Genomic DNA, 17,568 nt, shown 5'->3' with positions numbered 1-17,568 from the left:
ACAGGTAATATTGAAACTGGGCGATAGTTAGAAAAAGTGTTTTATCCCCACCTTTATGGATTTACCGTTACCATAGCTACCTGCATATTACTTGGAAAAAAAAATGCCAGTAGAAATTGCGATATTAAAGATATGCGACACGACAGGTGCAATCTCATTTAACACATAGTTAATGGGCTTAATTTGTAAGTCATCGGCATCGACTATGGCTATTCTTAAGGCCTTCGAAAATCCTTATAATTCTGCGTTTGAAGTAGGCTGAATGAAGAAAGAATGCGGAGTTCTAGAGATACACGCAACAGATACAGAAGTATTTGCTGTGTTACCTATATGTGCAAAAAAGTCATTAAAGCGGTTCGCAAGTTCCACTCCTTAAATAAGGTATTATCAGCGACAAGATGATCAATACAGTTATATATAGGCTTGCGGTTTAAGATTATATTTAATTTCTTCCAAAGAACATTACTGTTATGCAGACAATCATTATCAAAAATACGTCTGTAGTATTCTTCCTTCGACTTCCTAGTTGTCTTGCTAAGCTCCAATAGTCCGTATGCTCCACATGAAGCCGAAGTGCTCCAACTAGGCCAACAGGCCGTTCTGTTGCAGAATACCTTCACCATGCTCTTGAACGGTCGAGAAGAGGTAGTCTTACTAGACCGCCTCAAACAGGCATGCCTCGAGGCGCCTCTCACGAAGTTCCCCGCGGATGTCGCCGGCGTATCCTCGGAGTGGCATGACAAAACAGCACTCTCTCCGCTACGTCAATGAGTACATTTCACTGTTCCCTCCGGCCCGAGGCCTTGTAGCGCTCACCAACGCCGCTACGCGAAGACGCCGAAGGTCGGCACTGCGAGACTTGACGAAAACAAAGTTGGCGGCACGCGCTCGTGGCGCAAGCATGGCACGCGCTGTTCTATATTACAGCCTGCTACGCTGCTACTCTTGATCTGGTACTCCACTCCCTCGGTTGCCCACGAATTGATTCCACATCTTACTAAAAGCAATTTGATATCATTTTCTGGTAAGAACACACCGCTTAGTGTGGACCCCAAGTTGCTCGTTAATGAAGTGATAGACTAACATCTGACGTGGCACAATCATGCACATGAGGCAATTGGGAATATTTATAAAGATATACAGATATTTTATAAGCTCTGGCATCTATTTCCACTAGAAGCCCTTCTAATCCTTACCATAGTTTTGTCGAATCGTATGTGTCATAGTCCATTTGAGCTTATGGACTTCCGTGTTCGACATTAGGGTCAATTACACAGCTGAAAGAACAGCTCTACGAATAATCAGTTTTGCCTAACGTACGTAGTGTATATCAGTCGCTTATCCTCATTATTAACGGTAACAGTTTCAAGTAGACGCGCAAATTGTGGAACGTCTTCCTGGACATATACTGCAGCCAGATTTTGTAACACTCCTCGTCAAGACGTAACTTCATCATCATCCATTCAGTATTTTTTACAATCACTGCGCCAGTACTTCCTCTACAATACCTAAATTCACAAAAAGTTACTTTCCCTTCATGTATTGTATAACGATTTTTTTAATGTATATACATCATCTTGTTACACGGATGCAAATAAGACTATCATAGGTACACTTTCTACAACTCCCTTTGAGTTCTGGGGCCCCGATTGTTTAAGTACGATGCACTACATTCTATTTTCTCATGAATAATAAACTTATTGATGGAATAATTGATTGATTGATATAGCGCAAGTAGTGCATCTCAACAAAAATTCTTGGAGGTTGTCAATGTAACATTTAGTTTCCGGAAAGAGTTCACTGCTATTCTTGTTCGTCAGGATAGTTCTCTGCCTTAGCAGCAGACAGGCAGACCTAAGTGTTGGAATTTTTGCCCTATTCTATACTGCCTGTACCAGAAATGGCGCTCTTGTCAAGTTGGTGGTTTATGTGCTCCTTCAAGGCACATAAATGGGCAGCTCTGGCGTTTTTTTAACCATATTGGAATGTTGTCATTTTCAAATGGCATTGACACTCCTGTGACCGGTAGGGTGGTTCTGTTTGCTTGGAAATTAATCAATAATTGTAAATAACCAATAAACTGGACACCGAAACCGAAACGGTTAGCTGCTTTTTATGACGTAAGGATGAGTTGATTATGTCAGGTCCTACACTACCATAATGTAAACAAGCAGAACGCGTGCTATACGCGAATTGCACGTGGCGCTAACGCCCAAAAGCGAAGCTGCTGATGTCTCCGGACGACAAAGGGAGGTTTTGCAGATTTTCCGCATTACACAGCGCCGATTTCAGCGACAATTTAAGCGACGGTGGCGGTGTACTGTCTGACGTCACAAACACATGGTGGTCAGTAAAAAATGGACTCGGGAACGCAACCAATCTGAAAATTCATTTTCACGAGTACTAAATGACTTGCAGCCGTATTGTTTGGCACACATATTCAGAGTGCAAAACAGAACGTATATTCAAAATATTATTAAGATCAGTTCATATTGAGAAATCGCTGGAGTTCTCCTTTAGGCATTAATCACAAAGAAGCCCGCCTATAGTCCGGTTAAGCGCTTAGTGCTAGATACTCAGTTTAGGCAATTAGCGGTATTTGTGACGAATCAGCACCGAAGCCCTGAAATGCCACAACATAAATTGGGATCGAGCAACATTCTCAAGATATCCAGCATCCCCCACCGCTCTTCTGTTTTATTGTCTTAACCTGCATATGACACCATAGCTCCGTGCGATCTATACGGCTGGTAGAAGACGAAAACCATGAATGGCGCATTTAAGGGACCTATTAGGGAAGAGAGCCTGGACAGAGTGACGGAGCAGTTTGTGCAACTCAAAAATAGCAGACCGTGCGGTACGGAGATCACAAACTCGGCACACAAGTTTCAACCATAGCACGGCCGCGTCTGTATCACGATTTAGGGCAATGCTCGTTGGGACGCATGCATGTGCTCCTATGTTCCTTCACGTCAGTGCGCCATCGAGTAAGAAGCTGTACCCACGTGGCGGTGGATTTGCAGACACGATATTGCCCATGTGCGACTGGAAATGGCCCCTTTAACTCGCGTGCCTGTTCTATTGCTATGTTTGGAAGCGAATATAGAGCGGTGGTTGCTGAAATGACAAATATTACTAGAATTACCCTCTCATGCTCCAATATGTCCCAATTTAAATACTTTGAAATCAGTGTCGTCATCCTAACTATCCTTACCAGTATGTCGGCTTGAAATAAAAAGCCGTAATCATTTTTACTAAAAAAGTCGTAGTTTCGAACGAAAGGGGGAGCATCTATTGCGATAGCAAACTATACGGCAGCTCTACAAAGTAAGTAAAGTAAGGGTAAGTTTTATCGGCCGCGTGAACTTAAAAACATTCGCTTACTAACAAAATTATTGAGCACGGTGTCGGCGCATACAGGTAAACATGAACACATCCCACTCGATGAGCGCGGAAACTCGCTGGCGGGAGCAAGTGCTGCAGTAGCAGTGAGTGAGGTGACGTTCTTGCTGTCTATTGCTTCAAAGCAAACTAACCGCCGACAACACAACATGAAAAAAAGGTGTGAGCCGTTGAAGCGCCTAGACTCTGTTCTCAACGCACAACGCTTTGAAGATATGCCGCACGCGCGGCCGCGGAATATGGAGTTGCCTTCGGAGCACAACGCCGGCCCTCGACCTCCCCTTCATTCCCCCGGAACCCAGCGCGTGACGGAAGACTGCGCGCTTTCTTCCCGCTTTCCTTCCTTGCGCGCGCCACATTGAGCCCCGATCGTCGACTCGCCTCGCAAACTTTCACTTCTGCGTGTTGCATGCACTGTGGGGCGACAGTGTTATCGCCCTTGTGCTTTATACGGTAGATCACGGCGACGGCGACGCTAACGCCGACCACAAAAATGCGCCTGGAGTGTCTGTATATTTGCTATCGCCATAAGAGTCGAAATCAATTATGAGATAAAATTTACCGGTGATAATTGATTTTATACTGTTCTGGGACCTCCACCCAGACTCTATGCCTTGCACTCTGTGCTTTCATCGGCTGTCCAAGCTCATTCGCCTTTCCGCGCATGCGTATTGCAGCGAGCCCATGTCCCCCGAGGCTGTCGCTTGCTATGTCGGCTACCAGGTTAGAACAACAGGTGACTTCGCAGCACAAATAAAGCTAAATTCTAAATATTTGATGGGCATGGAGGCTCCATTGTCGGTGCGCCTGGCCTTCTGCGGTTGCGTTCCAAGGGGACTTTCCCAGGATGTCAACGAGAAAATCAACGAGTAAGTGTGCTCTTTCACCTGTTGCAATAATTATTTATAATTTTTTTTCATGCACTCAAACTTCTTTTAACTAACAAAGACATGTGCCATAAAATAATATCACATGAAAGCAAAATGCAAATATGCGAAGAACGAGAAGCAAGCAATCGTATTCTGCTGCACCAGGTGCTATGTTCTAACTACGAGAAAAGAGATTATTGATGTTGCAGTAAATATCAATCGCTGTTCCTATGGATAACGTATCCTGTACGATTGATAATAACAAACAAAACCCACAACACAGGTACACTTTATCGTTAACCTGTGCTCATGACTTAAGAGAATTGCTCGCTGGGCATGTTGGTATTTATTCATTATTCGTATTTTGAGGGCGCCAAAAACAATACACAGTGCACACGAGAGAGGACAGCGAGACAGAGCACTTGCCACGTTTTCATCTCTTGAGTCCTGTCTTTGGCGCTTGTGCGTATGAAGTTAGTAGCACTGGTGGCTATAAGGCGCAATGGAAAACTAAACGGTATTCGTGGCCTGGTCTAAGACTCCTGAGCTAAAAATAATCCTTTCTGAAGTGTCGCCAGGGCGCCTGCCTGAAAGGACAAACGCTTTCACGAAAGGTACGGCGATATCTAGCTTGAAAGTAATTGTAATGTAAAAGGAATGCAACTGGTGCATCCAAGCAATTTTTATGTGCAAACGTGAGAACATAACTTGTGGCTGGTTGTCTGCGGAGCTATGTCGCTGTGTTTAGTGTTGCGATATAATGTTGCACTGTTTAGTGCTGCTGTGTTTTGTTTCCGAGTGTAATGTTGGTGCTTATGAGGTCACAAGAACGCAAGACGACAAACCGGCCATCTTTTGGTCTCAGTGCAGTTTTATTTGCGGAGTTGTCATAAAAGTATGTAGTGTTTCACGCGCACTGCCTTGATTCTGTGACTTAGGGGATGCACATTCGCTCGCTGCAGCCAATACAGCCCGCCGTGCTCACTCTTCTTTTCGCGTTGTCGTGGACCTGGGTAGTGAACGTTGTTTCCCTGCAGCAGCTCGCTTCGCACGCTTCTCTGCGTGGCGATGGCCTCGTACTTCGTCGGCATTGAACTGACGCCTCCTGCACGCTTTGCAGCATCGATTTATGATGTAGACGCGAGCAATTAAACCAAGGGCAATGAATACTCCATAGCGTCGACACTGGTGCCAGTACTGTCATGCGCCACCTAGGAAATCGACCACCACCGACAGCCCAACGCATAATGCCCAGCCTCAAAGATAGTCATCACTGTCGCGTGTTGCAACGGTGGTGCGTTGCATCGGAAACGCCATGGTTACCTCGCTCGGCTACGGAGCGGTTGCAGTGGTGGTGGGGCAGATAATGGAATCCTCACCGCGGCCTTTTTTCTAGCTACATGAATGTGAAATAATTTATATGCCGTTTTCCTGCCACAGCTTTCTGTGAGGGCTTTCTGGTGACGGTTTTAACGCATAACGAGCCAAGGGATACTGTCGCATTATTAGGTGTTCCTATTCTGAGTGTCCTCAAAAGGGCCCAGCCCTGGCTGAGGCCGAGCGAGTCTAAGACACAGTGCCACCAAACTTCGTTACCCCTCTCGCACTGTCAGTTTGTGCTGGCAGCGATATCTTGGGATACGCAGAAAACATCGGGGCATTTACATTTACAGTTGAAAAGATAGACATAATTATTGTCCTCTTCGTGTAATACTTCGCCTGCATTACTCGCATGCCTGCGGCAGCCTACCAGCCTTATTTTATAGAAATATTGCGGCTGAGCCAATGATCGGTGTTTCTTTCTTCAGAGTTTACAATGAGGTGCTCCGCAATACCTGGAGCAGTTCCGCTGCCGCTGCCATCCGAGTACCTCGCGGCCTGCGGGAAAGGGCGTTGTGGATCCTGAAGAACCCGACGCAAGTAACGTGAGTGCTTTGACTAAACACGTGCGCGTCTTGGTAGGTATGCATAAACCGACGCACGCACAATCACACGAGCGTGCTAGCGTGACTTCGCTGTGTTTTTACGTCTCACGGCCTCAGTAAAACACTTCTTTTTTATCTGAGGACCTTAGCAGACAATCGAGAGCTGCGCTGCCTTGACCAGACGCGTGTGAGGCGTGTAAGTTCCGAGCCTTGTGACTGCGCCGGCGTTCTACGGAGGAGTATTCGCTTCGTGCGTACCTAGCGTATATACGAATGCCCAATGCGCTAGAACTGGCGTTTAAACCGACACCGACCGTTTAAACCGTAACGGGTTAGCATAGAAAAGCAGCAAATTCGCAGTAAAGGCGTGTCAGCATTCATTGGTCTGGAGCCCCTAAAACGCCATCTACATAAGCCCTCACCCCCACGCATCGTGCCAGAGAGCTTCGTTCCCCTTCGCAAGAACCCTGCACGTTAGGGCTGCTGCTGAAGGATTGGCACAGAACTGTGACAACGTGTTATTATTCATTGGCCGGCAGCCGCGTAAGCCCCACATTTGCGCATGCTGAGGGTGTGGTGAAGAATAGGGGAAAGGCAAGTGAAAGGGGGAAATTCTGTAATACTGCAGCTTTTTCTAGACCGCTTCTCTAGGCGCCCGTTCCTGCGTTGGTCGTAGGCGCGCATGCGTGGGTGTTGTAACCAAGCGAACGAGCGCCGCGGGGAACCACATGCGGCGAGAGCGAAGAGAGCGCGAAGAGGAGGCTGGAAGGAGGAAGCCACCTTGAAGCACTTCTAGATAGCGTTCTCGTCCACGGTGTTGGCGCCGGCCGTGCGTCGACAAAAAACCAGAAATCTTGCCTTCGCGCACAGTGTTCGCGGTAAAATTACCGTGACATAAACTTCAGTTTCCGGGAGCTAGCAGCTGTGTGGCCAGTGTATAGGCCGTCTTTTTCTTTCATGGCCACCACGGTATTGCGTACGCAGTGGCGCCATCTATGGGCAGTTGGCACGCTGGCTTGGTCTAGCGCTCCGTCTTTTATGTCAGGCACACGCTCGGCGCTAGTTTGTGGCGTTTGTTCTCGCGCTCGCGAAGTCTGTTTGGGTGTGACGTGGCGTGTTCTACATGAGAAACGGTTTTGCGAGACGTACTGAACTGGTTTAAAGCTTGCATTGCCGGACTTTCTCTGCTGGCGTTGAGGCCGACGGAGCACGGAGCGCGAAGCGTGCGCGCGTGTTTGAGTGAGCCCACAATCATGCTCAGAGATCAATTGTGCATTTCTGAAAATTCCATTCACTAATGTCACCTTATATCAGCAATCGCCTTTAGGTCTAAACTGCGGTTTAGAAGCAATTAAACATACGCGACGATCGTCGCAGCGTGGGTAGTGCTCTGCTACGGTTGAAATTGTGCTGTTATATTCTGAGAATCATTTCAAACTTACAAATTTCTAGCTGTATAGATTAAATTGCGTGACCACTTGGTTGCGTGGACGTGGTTTCCAACTATGAATAAAATAGTTTTCGTTAGTAATGACCGCGTACCTTACAAAGTGGGTTACACTTGTCCAGCAGAGCTACCGTTTACGAACTGCACGAGCGTCCGTAAAAGTGGTAGGTGCAGGGTTACAGTTATATTTGCTCGGTATAGCGCATGGTCAAAGCATAAAACAATGTTTACATACCATGCCAGGTGTAATTGCGACGTTAGCCCGTTTTCTCGTCTTTCTTTTGAGAGAGGATGAAAACCCAATTTTTTTAGATTTGTTCGTCCCGGATTCTTCGGCGCACTCACCCGTATAACGGAAATTTTGTCCTCACTAACGACCGCCGCATTCTTTTAATGCGATCCCTCTTGGATATTACGGCTTTGTAGGGTAAAAAAGGCAATGCCGAAGCACATAGCTTATACCGGATGTTCACAATTAAGCTATATGGCTTTCTTAAAACAAGGCACTGGGAGACACGCGAAGGCCACCTGCGCAAATAAGTTTTGTGGACAGGGGGAAAAATGTGATGATAATTATCGCTGTCAGCAACACAATTAACTAAAATAGAATAATTATCTTTTTGTTGACTGCAGTGCCTGGGTATGTTCGTATTGAAAAGTTTGAGGCAGTCGTGTTTTTACACAGTATCTGTTGGAAGAATTCTAGCACGTCGGTGCTCCGCGTTAACCGACTCCAAATTTTAATTGTCCTTCGCATGATTATGCATGCAGGATATTGACACGTGTACTTGTTTATCTTTGTCGGGCGACAGCGTTTCACCGCACAACAAATGTTATCGCACAGCGCATGACGCGCCTGCATGTATCGCAAGTTTGAGGAATGTTAGCGACGGTTCCATCTGCTGTCTCTCACCGAACCTTGTGTAATCTGATTGTATATATGCTCGAAGCAAATAGTGCCGAATTTTCGGAAGACACACGGATCCCAGTGGTTACTCTGGAACATTGGACGACTGATGTATGAAAGCAGTCGCGCTTTACCCGGTGATCGGATTTCGACGACCGCCGATCGTGTTTACCGCTATTGCTCTCCTTTGAGTGTAAGTTTCTTTTGTGGGCACAAGTTCGCCCAATAAAACGCGAGTTTCGCCATTAACCGTTTTGATTTCTTCACCCTCACTACCACGTGAGATCTGTTGGAGGTACTTGCTCGTTCATGTACCGGACGCTCCCGACAAGTCGCCATCTTAGCCCGGACAGCAAAGACAAAAACAACGTCGTCCCGAATCATCAAGCAAACCGCCAACCGCAACAGCTACCCCCGCAGCACGGACTTCCACTTGAAACGACCAAGAAGATCGTGGCCCAACCCAAGTGGCTGCCTAAGCGTCCACATTTCTCCTGCAACAACATCCGCACCCACCAACCTTCGGTGGATCAGCGACTGAAGACCCGGAATCCTGGCTGGAGACCTACGAACGAATCGCGACTTTGAACAACTGGGACTCCGACGACAAGCTGCGCCTTGTATACTTCGCCTTAGAAGGCGCCGCCAGAACGGGGTTTGAGAACCGGGAGTCGACCTTAACAACGTGGGCCCTATGCAGCAGCAGCTTCCTGCTGGCCTTTACAAGTGTCGTGCGGAAGCAAAGGGCCGAAGCTATGCTAGAAACCCGAGTACAGCTACCAAACGAGAATGTTGCGATCTATACAGGAGAACTGAGACGCATATTCCGCCGAGGAGATGGAAGTCCGCCTACTCATGCGTGGTGTGAAGGAGGAACTTTTCGCCGCAATGGTACGACGCCCACCGAAGACCGTCGACGAGTTCCTTCGCGAGGCCACCTGCATTGAGAAGACACTGGAAATGCGGAAACAGCAATTGAACCGCCGCACAAGCTCAACAAACTACGCCGGAGTTCAGTCACTGGCCACCGACGACCTGCTCGAGTCTATCCGAGCGGTCATGCCGGAGAAGCTACAGAAGCTGTTCCGTTCATCACAGCCTCAAGTGGCATCGATTCGCGAGATAATACGTGAGGAGCTTCAACAGCAACCCGGAGTAGCCTCTGAATAACTGCAGCCTCAGCCGCAAACGATGACGTACGCCGCTGAAGCCCGCCGTTACATTCCCTCTCAGCGCCCACGGCAGGGCCCAGTCACAAAATAAGTTCCGTCGTCTACCACCACCATCGCCAGCATGCCAACCCACCACCTCAAGCAGCATTCCAAAGAAGAATGACGTTTGGCGCGCCCCCGACCATCGTCCGCTTTGCTATCACTGCGGAGAAGCCGGGCACATCTACCGCCGATCCCTTTACCGCTAGGTGGGACTACGAGGGTTCGCCATCAACGCACCATGCCCACAACAAGGTGAACGCCCACGTGACATTGCCAACTATCTCGCTGCCTAACCGTTGAGTGCTCGACGACCATCCCGTTCGCCGTCACCGGGCCGCTACCTGTCGCCGCACAGCACTCCATACACTGACCCAGCCCGGGGATGGTCAGTCAGTCAATATCCGGAAAACTAACGGCAGCAACCGATGGAGGTGCGGTTACTGTTCGTCGAACTGACGAAGGTCCTCCACTGCCGACGAAGCGCCGAAAAGATGGTCTCAGCGATTTATCAACGAGACGTCGCCATCCCGACGAATCCATAAAGTCACCAATACACCGACGAAAGACCCACTTGACGACGCGACGTTCCAGCTTCAGTTCAACACGACCCAGCCATGATTCGACGCCAAGACTAACTGCAACGCAAGACAAAGAACTATCGATCTCGACGTGCTTCTTGACGGCCACGAAGTCACCGTTTTAGTGAACATAGGAGCCTACTATTCCATCATAAGTCAACCCGTCGCCACCCAGTTGAAGGTTAGGACTGCATGGGAAGGCCCTCAAGTTCGGACTGCTGGAGGACACCTAATAAGCTGACTGTAATCTAAGCCAAATTTAGGACAAGTCGACCAAATGCTGCGCAAAGACATCATGCAGCCGTCTAAATGCCCGTGGCAATCTCCTGTTGTCTTAATGAAGAAAAAGGACGGAAGCCTGTTTTTCCGTCGATTATCCTCGACTGAAGAAGATCACTAAGGACGACGTATACTCCCTCCCACGGATAGACGACGAATTGGATCGGCCCTGCACCACTAAATATTTCTCGTAGATCGATCAAAAGTCTGGCTACTGGCAAATAGAAGTAGACGAGAGAGATCGCGGCAAGACCGCTTTCATCACGACAGACGGCTTCTATGAGTTCAACGTCATGACATTAGGTCTGGACTCGGTGTCTGCACGTCATGGACATGGTGTTAGCACGGTTGAAGTGGCAGACCTGTCTTGTTTATTTGGGTAGCCTCTGAATTTCGACAATCACCTTATGCGGCTCGCGACAGTACTAGAGGCCATCAAGTCATCAGGGCTCACTCTGAAACCGGAAAAGTTCCGCTTCGCTTATGATTAACTTTTGTTCCTTGACCACGTCATCGGCAATTTTGGAGCCCGCCCCTACCCACAGAAGGCAGCGGCCATTGCAACGTTCCAGCGGCCCATTCACAAAGGCAGTGTGTAGATTCCTTGGCATGTGTACCTACTACAGGCGCTTTTTCAAGAACTTTTCACACATGTGTGAGCCGTTGATACACCTAACTAAATGTGATGTCGAGTTCAAGTGGAAAACGTCGCAGGCCGACGCATCTGATGAACCCCAACGACGCATGGAGTTACCACCGGTACTTGCACACTTCGAAGAGTACGCCGATACAGAAATCCATACTGACCCGCCTAGCCTAGGCCTCGGTGCCGTTCTAGTCCAGAGGAAAAACGGACTTCAGCGGGTGATAGCTTACGCTAGCCGCTCACTGTCAAAAGCGAAAGGCAATTATTCTATGACCGAAAAGGAATGCCTCGCCAGCGTTTGGGCTACAGCGATATTTCGCCCTTACCTATATGGCAGGCCATTCATAGTGGTCAGCGACCATCGCGAGTTGTGTTGGCTAGCCAAATTAAAGGATCCTTCAGGGCGGCTTACGCGGTGGAGCCTCAGAGTACAAGAATAAGACATCACTGTAACCTACAACTCCGGACGAAAACACCCTGATGCCGATTGCCTATCACGAGCCTCCATTGACCCGCCGCCTCCAGTTGACAAGGATGATGACGCCTTCGTTGGAATAATAAGCTCCGAAGACTTTGCTGAACAGCAACAAGCAGACCCGGAGTCAAAAAGCGCCGTAGAGTATTTGGAAGGGCACACCGAGATTCTCCCTAATGTATTTTAGCGAGGATTGTCTTCATTCTCGCTTCAAAACAACGTACTCGTTAAGAACTTCTCACCAGTGCGGGCCAGTTACCTTCTTGTTGTTCACTCGGCGCTGCGTCCGCAAGTAGTGCACGCCCTGCATGGCGATCCGACCGCTGGGCACTTCGGACTCTCTGGGACGCTGTCGAGGATAAAGGAAAGCTGCGATTGGCCGCGCCCGCTTGCGGACATTGCCCGTTACGTCAAGAAATGCCGAGACTGTCTGCGACGCAAGGCCCTACCGACAAGGCCGGCGGGATTACTAGAGCCGATGGAGCGTCCTTGCCGACTATTTCTGCAGATCGGGATGGACTTGTTGGGACCCTTTCCGACGTGAGCGACGGGAAATAAGTGGATGGTCGTGGCAACGGACTACCTCACCCGCTTCGCTGAAACGAAACCTCTGCCGAAAGGTAGCGCAGCCGAAGTGGCGAAATTCTTAAGAACATCCTGCTGTGACATGGCGCCCCAGAAGTTCTCATCACCGACTGAAGAACGGGCTTTACAGCGGCGCTCACCCAAGCCATTCTGCAGTGCAGTCAGACAAGGCACCGGAGGACAACTGCCTGCCACCCACAGACGAATGGTCTTACGGAGCACCTTAATAAGACTCTCGCCGACATGCTAGCATTGTACGTCGACGTCGATCACAAGACCTCGGATGCGATGCTGCCGTACGTAAACTTCGCTTACAACACGATGCGGCAAAAAACAAGACAGATCACGCCCGTCAAGCTGGTTTACGGCAGGAACCCGACGGCGACTATCGACGCCATGCTGCCGCAAGTCACCGATGAAGAGAATCTTGACGTCGCCACCTATCTCCAGTGCGCCGAAGAAGCCGAACACCTCGCCCGCCTGCGGATCAAGAAGCAGCAGCGCACTGACAGCCCACACTACAACTTCCGACGACGCTACGTCGAGTACCAGCCCGCCGACCGTGCTTGGGCTTGGACCCCGATACGCCTACCAGGCCTCAGCGAGAAAAAATTGCGACGCTATTTGGAGACCCTACCAGATCATCCAATGTATTGGCGAACTGGACTATGAGGTCGGGCCAGACGGCACTTCACATTCACAGCGCCGCCGCGCGATCTGATGTGGTCCACCTGGTGCGTGCTAAGCACTTTTACGCACGTTGACGAAGTCCCTTTTTTGTTGTTTGCTTGCGACGGGTGTTTTGTTTATCGCTTCCGTTCGTTTGCAGCATCGGTTCGATGCTTTTGAAGAGGGTGTATTAACACGTGTACTTGTTCATCTTTATCGGGAGACAGAGTTTCATCGCTTAACAAGTGTTATCGCACAGCGCATGACGCGCCTGCATGTATAGGAAATTTCTGGAATGGTATTGATGGTTTCATCCGCTGTCTGTCACCGAACCTTGTGTAATCTGATTGGTTGTATGCGCGACGTGAATAGTATAGAATATTGTGGAAGACACGCGGGTCCCAGCGATTACTCTGGAACATTCCACGACTGCTGTATAAAAGCCGACGCACTTGACTCGGTGATCAGATTTCGAAGACCGCCGATGGTGTTCGCCGCTGTTGCTGTTCTTTGAGTGTAACTTGCTTTTGTGGGCCCTAGTTCGTCCAATAAAGCGGTAGTTTCGCCATTCACCGTTTTGCTTTCTTCACCGTCACTACCGCGTGACAAGATTGGGGATTGGCACAAAGCTCCTCCCTGATGGGGTGCGGCTGTTGCGTGTGGTGTTTAGCTGGATAACAGAGTGGAGGCATAGGCAAATTTGATAACTGTTAGCCTTCCTCTCTCGGCTGGCGAAATCAAGATATGACAGCGCGGTGTGCTGTGCATTTGTTGCTCTTGATTTCAATAAAAGTTACAATACTTGTAGATCAGCAATCACTTTATTTCGGTGGCCCAGGCAAGGAACATACCCACTCGTCTAGTCACCATTACACTTGTACACCGCCAACACCACCTAGATATCAAAAGGCCTGTTCACTCCGATCCTTGACGGCATGCTACCCGGCCCGAAATTTCCATTGCCAAGGCTGGCATGATGAAAGTGGTGAGTTCAAAATCACCACGGCTTACTCAGGAGCACACTCGTTAGATTCTACGGCAGTCGGGCCAGGTAGCGTGACGTCATGGATCGGAGTGACCAGGCTTGCGCTATGTAGGTGGTATTGACACTGCCCTCCGCCTTCTCCGCTCACGCCATTACCTTGGTATCCATGGCATCCATGGCAGCTGCCGCCATCGTTCCAGGCTGCGCGGACACGCGTGTTGCGACAGCGGTTCCGGGTTCTTCAATTTTTCATTTCGCCAGCCGAGAGTGAAAGGGGGACAATTAGCATCTTTGCCAAAGCATCCGCCTTGTTCTCAGACTAAACGCCGCACGCAACAGCGGCGTCACATCAAGGAGGAGCTTTGCGCCGATCCTAAATCCCTAGCGCGCGCAATCATGCGAACGACAATTAAAAATTGGCAATCGGATATCTCGGAGCACAGACACGCTAGAAGAATTCTTCCAACTGATACTGTGTAGAAACACAACTGCTTCTAACTTTTCAATACAAACATACTCACTTACTGTACTCAATAAAAAGTTATTTATTTTAGTTAGCTGGGCTACTGACAGCGATAATTATCATCTCACTTTCTGTCCCCTTGGGAACATAACTTATTTGCACAGGTGGTCTTCGCGTGCCTCCCAGTGCCTAGATTTAAGAAAACCACGAAACTTAATTTTGATTACACTTTATACGTATCATGCTGGTGTACCAACCACAGTGATCGCTGGGTTCAGCAGTGCCATCGGCCTCATATAGAAGATTAGCGTAGGCATATCGCACTAATTTCAAGTCAACTCGACTGGAAATGCGTGAGAGCGATTCTGGTGTATCAGAAATATTCGATAGCGCGTGGCGCTTAGATGTTTCGGGGTTGCCTTAGGTTGGCCGTATGCGAGCACGTGCTCTTATCTATTAGAATGCTCAGACGCCGGTTCTCTTCGTCGAATTAAAACCGATACGCCCAAAATAGCTCAAGACACGTACGCACCATGGCTGATGATGGGCGTCACATGTTTGCGCCCCCAAGCGATATATTTTCCGCACACTGTAGTTACCGATGCACGAAAGCGCTACACACTGGTTCCCCGACGACCATGTACGAACGCACATGGCATAAATTTCACAATGTACAAGTAATAAGACATCCCGAAATTGTTCCGCAGCACGCGACATCACTGCTTTCAAGCAGCACCGCGCCGGATCATTCGAGCCAGGGAGAAGGAAAGGCTTGACGCACACCTTTTCCTCCTCGCTCAATGAAAAGCCTATATATAGCGCCGCGCGGCGTAGCTATGGCGGTCGGTGCGGTGATCGATGTTATATATGATATATATGTGTTATATGTGTTATATATGCCTCAATATATCGGTAAATGAACGCGTATACAACTGCACTCAAATTTAGAATTTAGGAGTATCATAATTGGGGGTGATTCTTTTTAAACAAAAAAAAACCGGATCGTTCCAACACGCATTATTTCTACTGCCCCTCACTCACAAACGCAGTGCTATGACCGCTACGCCACGAAAGACAATCGGAAGGTAGTGCTCATTCTGACCTGTCTCCCGCGCTCGCGTTGCCCAGCTCGCCTAGGGACAAATGGGTGACAACGCGTCCGCGTCTCTGTAGCACATTATTCGCCCGCCACTCGCGCACGCGCATCCCCAGAAAACGCGGCGTGTCTCTCGCGTGTCAGGGGCGCCGTGTGAGTATTGCAACGAGCGTCATCGTCATAGCTGGATGAACTGGTGTTTGCTGCTGCCGCATTTCGATGGGGGCGAAATGCGAAAACACCCGTGTGCTTAGATTTAGGTGCACGTTAAAGAACCCCAGGTGGTCAAAATTTCCGGAGTCCTCCACTACGGCGTGCCTCATAATCAGAAAGTGGTTTTGGCACGTAAAACCCCAAATATTATTATTATTACTGGTGTTTGCTGCTATGCTATGACATGTGGTTCGTGAGTTTCCTATCTTGTTCTTGCGGCGGATATCACAGCAGCTCCATGCCCTGCAACGATATTTTTGACAAACTTTGGTAACGCTAGGTTAGTAGTTTTTGGATTGCTTGTTGCTTTACTCGACATGTTCATCACCAGATTCTCCTAAGGATGGGCACGTACTTGCTGGCGTTTGCGTGCCGTGTTCTGGAGGCAAACAATATTTCATCAGGAATTTTGCAGCTGTTGCATATTTCTAATAGTTGTTTTTACATGTTAACAAGTAGGCTGTCCCTCGCGTATGAAAACATGGCTAATACGAACAAGACGAGGAGAGCGTGCCCCTGCACTTGCACTTCCATAAGACATACGGTATTGCTCTCATGAACACCTACACCACGCCAAGTCGTAATTGGGAATTAGTCGTAATTGGGAACTTGTTTTACCTTCCCTGCGCAAAGAGGAGCTAATTTGGTTAGGAAAACTTAACTGTGTACAGAAAACTTGCAGCTAGACTACTAGCACGCCACCCGTTATACAGCTCCTACAAATAGGGATTGAAGCTTGCTTCTCTGTCAAGTGAGACAACAGTGCGCACAAGCATAGGGAACAAAAGAAAGCAGAACGCTAATCCGGACATTGCTTGAACCCCCACAACAAGACGAACGTTGCATAGCGTAAATTAAACAATTAGCAGTTACCGATGCACATTCGGTCATTATTACCAATCCAAATCGTAGGACCAAGGCTCGCATGAAATATCAGTACAATTACAAACCTCGGCGCGTACCGTATATTTAGGCAAATACTTGCTCACATCATCGATAGTCTTCATGAACTGAAACTTCCACTCAAGCAAATGCACAAAGGGACCCCGAATATGGAGCAACGTTCTAAAGACACCCATAGTCGTATCCTCATCTCATCGTTCTTAGAAGGTATGCACCACTAGTGCTGAACAAGCAATGTGGCCATTTCAAACTAAACTTGGAATACGCTGATCACCTCACTGCTGGTAATTGGATGCGGATTTGGTGAGGGCACGGGAAACAACATGCGCACACAAGCAGAATGCGGGGCACTCTTCCGAAGCCTGCTGGGCCAGACAAATAGGATCACGCGGAAGCTCTTCAAGTGAGACACCTCAGCGACTGATCTCCCTGTACGCAGTGAAGATTAATGCCTTACGGACTTCTGCGAACCACTAGTGGCACTGTCCTGAGCTAGACCTCAGGCCACACAATGCTACCAGAAGGTTTGGCATCGCGAATAAATATTACACAAAAGCAGGAACGCACACTTGTCCCGCGATCACATTTTATGCACGACACGCTGGAAATGCGTGGAGTGCTCGCCTCAGTGATACCTGACCATCCTACGAAACGTGAAATTTTGACTAGAGGAATTGTCACTTCGCTGTGTGGGCATTGATGGCATATATTTTATCTGCCGAAGCCGCAATTATTGCTTATACTTCGTTACGCTGTAGAAACACAATAACTGTGGAAATGCGCACGCAGTTCTTACAAATACATGTCACACTCCCAAAAGTATCATGGAAAACGTACTACTTCTATGTGGATACCCCTCGAAGAAAACGCAAAAAGTTGGTAAAAATACTGCTTACTTCGTTTACAAGTCAC

General features: G+C 48.5%; 1 protein-coding gene across 3 annotated transcripts in view; it reads left to right on the top strand.

The window, feature by feature from the left end:
• The window catches only part of LOC142569089 (uncharacterized), a 143,718-nt gene that overhangs the window by 36,967 nt on the left and 89,183 nt on the right, over positions 1-17,568 (top strand). For 2 of the 3 annotated variants that reach the window (XM_075678595.1, XM_075678596.1), the window contains exons 5-6: positions 4,080-4,271; positions 6,080-6,196. In XM_075678595.1, the coding sequence (XP_075534710.1) occupies positions 4,080-4,271; positions 6,080-6,196 (309 nt within the window). The remainder of the gene's footprint in view (positions 1-4,079; positions 4,272-6,079; positions 6,197-17,568) is intronic. The other variant, XM_075678597.1, reaches the window with a different exon arrangement.

Source organism: Dermacentor variabilis, unplaced genomic scaffold, assembly GCF_050947875.1.
Source record: "Dermacentor variabilis isolate Ectoservices unplaced genomic scaffold, ASM5094787v1 scaffold_75, whole genome shotgun sequence".
Taxonomy (NCBI): Eukaryota; Metazoa; Arthropoda; class Arachnida; order Ixodida; family Ixodidae; genus Dermacentor; species Dermacentor variabilis.
Note: the sequence above shows the minus strand (reverse complement) of the source record. Positions and strands in the feature narration are given on the sequence as shown.